The sequence below is a fragment of the Notechis scutatus genome, chromosome 10 (genome assembly GCF_049901735.1).
Source record: "Notechis scutatus isolate UNSWTSFEM ecotype Mainland chromosome 10, rNotScu1.2, whole genome shotgun sequence".
In the NCBI taxonomy this organism is placed as follows: domain Eukaryota; kingdom Metazoa; phylum Chordata; class Lepidosauria; order Squamata; family Elapidae; genus Notechis; species Notechis scutatus.
The window spans coordinates 18,233,626-18,242,124 of NC_142018.1; the positions used below are offsets into that span (position 1 = coordinate 18,233,626).

The following is an 8,499-nucleotide window of genomic DNA, read 5'->3' on the forward strand; positions in this document are numbered from 1 at the left end:
AACGCAATGATCCCAGGCTACTTCCTCTCTTGATTCCTTCCCCAGGCTCTGCTTTTCCTTCCCCTACATCAGGTTGCTTGCCATGCTAAACAAAATCAATCTCTCCACAATTTTAATAGAATAACAGGGTTAACCTTGGAGGTCTTCTAGTCTAAGCCCCCTGTTCAAGCAGGAGACGATACCATTTTGGACAAAGGGCTGACCAGTCTCTTCTTAAAAACCTCCAGTGATGGAGCACCAGAGGTGGTATTCATCCGATTCTGACCAGTTCTGGACAACCAGTAGTGGAAATTTTGAGTCGTTCAGAGATCCAGCAAATGCCACCTCTGACTGGCCCCGCCCCCATCTATTCTCCCCCTCCCGAGTCCCGGCTGATCGGCTGGGTCTCCTTTTGCCGCCCTGCAACAGGAGAATGGAGCTGGAAAGCAGGTTAGTGGGGTGGGAAAGGGAACGGGGATTTTGCAGTATCCTTCCCCTGCCACGCCCACCAAGCCATGTCCACCAAGTAGAGGTGGTATTCAGCAAGTTCTGACTAGTTCTGGAGAAGCGATAGCGGAAATTGTGAGTAGTTCATTGAACCGGCAAAGTCCACCTCTGACTGTCCCCACCAACCCCATCTATTCTCTGCCTCCCGAGTCCCAGCTGATCGGCTGGTTCTTCTTTGGTTGCCCTGCACAGGAGAATGGAGCTGGAAAGCAGGTTAGTGGGATGGGGAAGGAATGGGATTTGGCAGTATCCTTCCCCTGACATGCCCACCAAGCCATGCCCATCAAGCCACGCCCACAGAACCGGTAGTAAAAAAAAAAATTGAATCCCACCACTGTGGAGCACCTACAATTTCTGAAGGCAAGCCATTCCATGGGTTTGTTATTCTCACTGTCAGGAAATTTCTCCATAGTTCTAGGTTTTTTCTCTCCTTGTTGAGTTTCCCTCCATCACTTCTTGTCCTGCCTTCCCGTGGCTTTGGAGACTAGATTCCTGCAGCGTTTCTTTCAAAGTCAAGAAAAGAACGGAGGGTGGTTTGACTTATAATTGTAGGCATCAAAAGCTGCGGTTTTGCTGTACCTACCAGGGGGGCCTGTTCCACCTGCCGCAGGTAGATTTTCCCTCGAAGGGGAAGAGGCAGGCTTCGAGTAGAGCACAGGTAGGTCCCAGCTGAGAAGACAAATCCTGGAACGCGGAGCTGTGTTTTCACCTCTTTTTCTTCTAGAACAAATCCCTGCCGTGGTTTTGGGAAGCGCCTCCGTTCATCCGACGTGGCTTTCCGTGGCAAAGCCGAAGCAGCAAGGATCCCAGAGCGAGACGGCCGCCAAGGGACAGAAAAAGAGGGAAGAAGTGACAGCCAAAACGGGAAAAGAGGATGCCAAGGTGATAAGCGCCTCTCACCCAGAAAAGGTACGGGAGAACCACACAAATGTTGGAGTAAACAGAAGTGTGAATCTGTTGGTGCGTGGAATGCCACAGGAATGATGGAGTCCTCCACTTACAATTGTTCGTTTAGTGACCGTTTGAAGTGGAACTGAATGTCAGGACTCAAGAGGGAAATGAATGATGTATTTTAGTATCGGCTGGCTGTCAGGACTCCAACAAATCCACCCCCGTTCAAATCATAAATCTCTAGCTGCATCTCTCAGAGACAATAAAATGGATTTATTAGAAGTGGCCATGTTGGTGTTAGCTGGATGCAGCCGATACTAAAATTCAACATTCATTTCTCCCTTGACTCTGGTCTTCCCCCCACCCCACCTGGATGTATATTCTCCAGTGGGACACATCCATAGCCAAGAGTCATCAATCGTGCTCCCCAGTAGTATTCTTGCGCGTCAACAACTTTAGGCTGCCAGAGCGATTATCTAGGCACTTAAGGAATGCACTGTTCCCCCCCCCCCACTTTTTTCTGGCAGCTAAAAAGACCAAAGGAGTATCTTTTTAGTGGACACTGAAAAGAGCAACTTAGGATCGTTTTTCACACATACGACCAGGGGTGGGCTTCAAATAATTTAGCAACCGGTTCTCTGCCCAGTTGCTTTGTGGGCATGGCCATGGTGGGCATGGCCTACTCAGCTTCCTGCACCACCTGGGAGAGAAAATGGGCCACGGGGGGATTTTCAGCCTCCCCGGGCTCCGGAGGCTTTCCTCAAGCCTCCAGGAGGTCAGAAATGGCCTCCCTGTTTGCTGGAGGCTCTCTTGAGGTCAGAAATGGGCCTGTTTCCAGCCTTCCAGAACTTCCAGGAGGCCCGTTTTTCGTCTTCCTTGAGTGTCTGCACGGACCCTGCACTTAACTGTGATCCAAAATGGGCCATGTGGGGACTCCTGGGAGGGAGGGGTGGGGTGGGTGGGGCCAGCCAGTCACCGGAACTACCGGTTCACCGAACCAGATGTAAAATTAACATCTAGTTCGCTCGAACCGGTGCAAACCGGTGGCATCCCACTCCTGCATATGACCAGCATCCCCATGGTCACTTGAGCAAAATTTGGATGCTCGACAACTGACTTGTATTTATGACAGTTGCAGTTTCCCAGGCTTATGTGATCCCCCTGTTAGGATTCCAGAAATCACTCTAATGAAATCATGATTCTCGAGCCAAACTTCAAAAAACTTCAAAGGATTCATTAGAGGCGACATACTGGCACTGCCCTGTATGAAGCCAACTCTGGCATATGAAATTTAGTCACCTGTGACATTTTCCCCCCCCCCCTCACACCTGGGTGTCTCATAAATCAGGTTCTCCAATTGAGCACGTTCACGGGCTGTGTGTCATCAATCCCATTCTCCAATTAATATATTCGCGGGCAAAAACTAGTATTTTAGTTACAATCTTTCAAAGATAAGAGTTGGAACGTACTTTCGCTTTCAACTGCTCTTCCAGATTTCCTTCCTCCCTCCCCATTTTTATGGCAACTACTGAAACTGGCATAGGAATGTTTTTTGAGTTGACATTCGGCTCCCCTCACTTCTTGAAGGTGACCTATATAAAGCAAAAACAAATTGTGTGCAGATATAGAATTTAGGGTTTGACACCCATGGTCACTCGAGCAAAATTTGGATGCTTGGCAACTGACTCGTATTTATGACGGTTGCAGAGTCCCAGGCTCACATGTTCCCTTTTGCGACTGTCAGACAAGCAAAGTCAAGGGGGAAAGCCAGATTCGCTTAACAACCATGTGACCAACTTAACAGCTGTGGGGATTCACTGAACCACTGTGGCAAGAAAGGTCATAAAATGAGACAAAATTTGCTTATAACTGTCTTGCTTAGCAATGGAAATGTTGGGTCAGTTGTGGTCGTAAGCCAAGGACTACCTCTATTGCAAGCTGCCTTACATAAAGGGTGGATCTATCTTGTTGGCGCGAGCCTTCAGAAAAAACTCCCACATCCTCCTGAAAAATCTTTTTAATTGTAAAGGTCATGTTTTTTTAACTTTTAAAAATGTCATGTTTTTTTTAATTTTTAAAAAAATATATATGAAATTTTCTTTTTCTTTTTTACTTTAACAGCAAGTACAGAAAACTGGCCCAAACCAATATGTGCGTCTGTTGGAGAGTAAAGTACCATTGAAGTCAGCGCCATTGGCTTCCAGAGGTAATAATGGAATAACATAATTGGAAGGGACCTTAGAGATCTACTAGTCCAGCCCCCTGCTCAAGCGAAAGACCCTAAGCCAGGGGTGTCCAACCTTATACGCTCTACAGCTTGTGGATTTCAACTCCCAGAAATCAGTCTTCCAGAGTCTCAGCATCATGGTGACCAAAGTTGGATGCAGGATTCCTTATAAAGTGGTATTAACACTTCACATGATCTTGATTCTATCCTTCTGTTAATGCAGCCTAGAACTGCATTTGCTTTTTTGGCAGCTGCCACACACTGCTGGCTCATATTTAAGTGATTGTTAGAATTAGAATTAGAATAGAATAGAGCACGAAGGGACCTTGGAGGTCTTCTAGTCCAGCCCCCTGGTCAAGCAGGAGAACCTACACCATTTCAGATAAGTTGCTGTCCATTCTCTTCTTAAAAACCTCCAGTGATGGAGTGGCCATGGTTTCTGGAGGCAGGCTGTTCCTCTGGTTAATTGTCTTCCCTGTTAGGAAGTTTCTAGGTTCTAGGTTACTTCTCCCCTTGATTAGTTTCCATCCATTGTTTTTTGTCCTGCCTTCTGGTGTTTTGGAGAATAATTTGACCCGCCTCTTCTTTGTAGCAGCCCCTCAAATAATGAAATATTGCTATCATGTCACCCCTAATTCTTCTTTTCTTTAGACTAGCCAAACCCAAATCCTGCAGCCGTTCTTCATATGGTTTAGTTTCCAGACCTCCAATCACTTTAATTAGTCTTCTCTGAACTTTTTCCAAAGTCTCAACAACTTTTTTGTACTATGGTGACCGAAACGGGTTGCAGTATTCATTGTCCACTACGACTCCCAAGATCCCTCTCGCAATCCCTGCTATTGAGCCAGGTACCACCTATATACTACTATACCTGTGCATTTGGTTTTTCTTGCCCCAATGTAGAACCTTACTTTTGTTCACCATTGAATTTCATGTTGTTGGAAGTCAGCATTGATCTTGTCTTTCTTGGACAATATAAATAGCTGCTTGTTGATCTAATTCAGAATTCGGAAGGTCAATGAAATGTTCATATTGCATGCTCAAGCCCACTTCCTGTTCCTTTCCTTTATTTTTACTTTTTTTCAGAAGAACAGCTGTCCTACACCAGATAAAGAGGCCCATCTCGACCCCTTGCAAGACATTAGCACAGCTGTCTTCGCTCCCTACAATGCTAAGAATAGGAATAGCAAACAGGATTCGTTTCCCTTCAAATCCTATTGCTGGCCAAATAGATCATACCACAAATATTGCAATGCTTTTCGGTGTGATGTCGATTTCCCCAAAACACAATTTCTTAGGAAGAGCCTAAATGCTCTAAGATCACACCTAGAATGCTGCATCCAGTTTTGGTCACCACATGATAAAAAAGATGTTGTTGAGACTCTAGAAAGAGTGTAGAGAAGAGCAACCAGGATGATTAGGGGACTGGAGGCTAAAACATAGGATGAACGGTTGCAGGAACTGGGCCTGGCTAGTCTAGGGAAGAGAAGGACCAGGGGAGACAGGAGAGCAGTCTTCCAATATTTGAGGAGCTGCCACAAAGAGGAGGAAGGGGTCAAGCTATTTTGCAAGGCACCCGAAGGCCAGACAAGGAACAATGGATGGAAGCTGATCAAGGAGACATTCAACCTAGAAATAAATGAGAAATTTTCTGACAGTGAAAGCAATCAACCCTTGGAACTAGAAGTTGCCTTTGGAAGTTGTGGGAGCTTCATCACTGGAAGTTTTCAAGAAGAAACTGGACTGCCCTCCATCAGAAATGATGTAGGGTCTCCTGCTTGGGCGGGGGAGGGTTGGACTAGATGATCTACAAGGTCCCTTCCAACTCGGTTAATCTGTAATCTCTCTAAGCAGTTTCACCCTATTGCCCCCAACAATCCGGGTCTTCATTTTACCCACCTTGGAAGGATGGAAGGCTGAGTCAACCTTGAGCCGGTCAGGATCGAGCTGCTGGCAATGGGCAGAGTTAGCCTGCAATACTGCATTCTAACCACTAGGAAGGAAGGAAGGAAGGAAGGAAGGAAGGAAGGAAGGAAGGAAGGAATAGCACTTAGACTTATATACTACTTCATAGTGCTTTACAGCCCTCTCTAAGCGGTTTACAGAATCAGCCTTTTGCCCCCAACAATCTGGGTCCTCATTTTACCCACCTTGGAAGGATGGAAGGCTGAGTCAATCTGGAGCCTGGTGGGATTTGAACTGCCAAATTGTAGGCAGCTGGGTGCAGAAGTAGCTTGCAATACTGCACTCTAACCACTGTGCCACAGCGGCTCCTATGATGTGATGTGGTTCTTCTTAAGTGTCCAGAGCCTTCAGATGTTCTTGATGTCCCGCATTGTTTTTCAGAAGGACGTGCCAGGATCCTCCCCCAGGAAGGTCCTCGGGTGGAAAAGGACACCAGGTTACCACCAATCCTTCCCGTGGCTTCCTGCAGCTCCACCGAACCTCCATGGCTCTCTCTGGCGAAGAAGAAGGCCAAAGCGTGGAGCGAAATGCCTCAAGTTGTACAATAAGCCAATGAAAAACACACAGATCTTCTCACAACCTCCTGCCGGTAGCGGTATTAATAGCTGAGAGGTGACGGCGTGGACATCTTTGTAGACGTCTGAGAAGGGGAAGGAATTGGTCCAGGAGGAAACAAGGTCACGTTTTCACTTAAAAGGAGGCATTTCTGCTTGGCCCGACTGTTCTGACCCAGGCTTCGTCAAACGTACTGAAACACATACTTGTTTGAAAAGCAAAACTTACTTTCATGCAACACTGGGAATTACTTTAATTCCCAGCCAGAATTAATCTTAAATAGTTCCCCAAGATAAGCACACGCTTTTCAGTGCTGGGGAATGCTGCCAAAAAGAGAAGTCTCCAAAGTAATTATAACAGAACCCACCCGAAATATCAGAAAAAACACAACTGACCGGAGTACACAGAGCTTCAAGGAGGGCTCGGAATCTAACGAACGACTTTGCTTCCTGCAAAGAGTTCATCATTGAGGTCTGACTTTTATCCCTTATGAGAGGAGAAATCACCTCCCAGCTTTACTCCCGAGTCGACCCTTTTGTTTCAGCTGCTCTCACCTTCTAGCAGCTCTGTGCACAGCTCACTGGGAACAGGCTCCCCTGGGTCCTCTGCCTCGCTGCTGCCAGATTCCGAAGGCTCCAAAGACAGCACCCCACTCCCAGATGGTCCTGGCCCCGTCCCTGCATTGGACGCAGGACCCTTGTCCAAGTCCTCTCCAGATTCCCTGACTGGTCCCCTTTCTTCCTTACTGTCCAATTCCGCTGCCATCTGCACCGGCTGCTGGTGAACCACAAAACTGACCATCCAAGGTCCTTTCCGTGCTTTTGCTGTCCGCTGGCGCCACAATCCAGGTGGGTAAGCCTAGCCGACTCCTTGAGGACCGAAACTTCTGCTGAGATGAACTAGATTTGTCTCTTGGGTTCGATTCCTTCCGCCGATCAGTGTTTGCCCAAGGTAGAGCAAGCTTCCGCTGGAACTTCTTACAGCCTGTTGGGACCTAGTAAAAGATCTAAGGCAAGACTTCTCGGAGTTGACCGCTTGAAGGTGGGTGGCCTTCAATTTCCAGAGTTGGTTGGCTTGAAGTCCTCCCATCTTCAGCTTGCCAAACCCTGACAAATATGGATCCTGCCTTGTAGTTCTCCAATGGTGAAGATATGAACCTCTGCTATTGTGCCCACATCAATAGACTTTCTTATTCAAAATGGATATTATTTTTTTTATAGCTACCTGGAATTAACTCTTCCCTCTTGGAATTAACATGTTTCCAACCTACGCTGACCACTTGCCCTAACTTCCCAACTCTTGGAGTGAAATCTCTTCCACTCTGCAAAAGCGATCGGAAAAGCAATGCATTTTTTTTAAAAATTTTTTCTCGTCTGTTACAGTTGGGATTTTTTTTTAAAAAATGTCAATAAACAGCTTTGAAATACAGTACATGGTAAGTAGATGCTGTTGGATAATTTTCACAAGTCTTTTGTCTTTCTTGGATCTCCCAACTTTTTGTATTTCTTTTGTGTTTCTTTTATTCTTAAATGCTCCAGTTGCCCACTGATGGTCTGTGAGAAAATTTTGGTGGTTCGCACAGAAATGTCACCCCCAAAGCAATTAATCCAGGCTGCGCAGGAACACAAGGCTTGTGTCGTTTTTTACGAACAACACGAGGTAGTGAGGGGAGGGGGGGAAAGGGCAGAGGGGGAAAACTTGCCCCACTCGCCTGGCCACCAGGGCTGCTTCTTTCTTCTTCTGCTTTTGGCTGCACACAAGGAAAGCAGCAAAAGTCTTTCTCTCCCCCAAACTCTGCCAGAAATTAGTCTTTGGGATCCTGCAAGACATCCTGCTCCGAGAAGCTACAGAGCAGGAAAGAGGTAGAACAAGGGAGAGGGAGTTCAGAGGAAGACCCAGACCCACCCCGTCTTCATCCTAGGGCACGCAGGGAGGAACGGAGAAGGGAACACCATGAGTTGCATGGCTTATGGGGGAGGAAAGGGCCCTGATTCCCTTCATTAGCCACGTCTAGGAAGAGAGTTTAAAAGAGAAGCATGCTGAGTATGGTGTCCCTTGGATGAGTGTATCTTTTGTTGACTGTGGTTATCTGTGTTCCTGGCATCCACCCAACCGTGTTGAATTACTGCTGTTCCTTCATGTCTGGAATTCCTTCTCCTGCCCTGCCGGACTAATTACCTCCTCTTGCCTTGGACATATAGTTAAAAGTTTTTGTCGACCAGGTTTTAGACTTGATTCTCTGCAGCCAAAGGCTGTTCCTGGGAGTTTTTTCTCTCCAGCCCAGAAGGTAACAGGACATTGGGGGCAAAGTTGGAGCTAATAAAGGGATTCTTACTGATTATCTGACTGTGTTGCCTTTGTGCCACGCCCCTCTG

General features: G+C 46.8%; 1 protein-coding gene across 3 annotated transcripts in view; it reads left to right on the forward strand.

The window, feature by feature from the left end:
* Positions 1-7,590, forward strand: part of KIAA1210 (KIAA1210 ortholog) — a 40,441-nt gene extending 32,851 nt beyond the window's left edge. For 2 of the 3 annotated variants that reach the window (XM_087972182.1, XM_087972179.1), the window contains exons 10-12: positions 1,211-1,395; positions 3,499-3,583; positions 5,951-7,590. In XM_087972182.1, the coding sequence (XP_087828308.1) occupies positions 1,211-1,395; positions 3,499-3,583; positions 5,951-6,117 (437 nt within the window). In that variant the 3' untranslated portion in view covers positions 6,118-7,590. The remainder of the gene's footprint in view (positions 1-1,210; positions 1,396-3,498; positions 3,584-5,950) is intronic. The other variant, XM_087972180.1, reaches the window with a different exon arrangement.
* Positions 7,591-8,499: the final 909 nt, after the last annotated feature.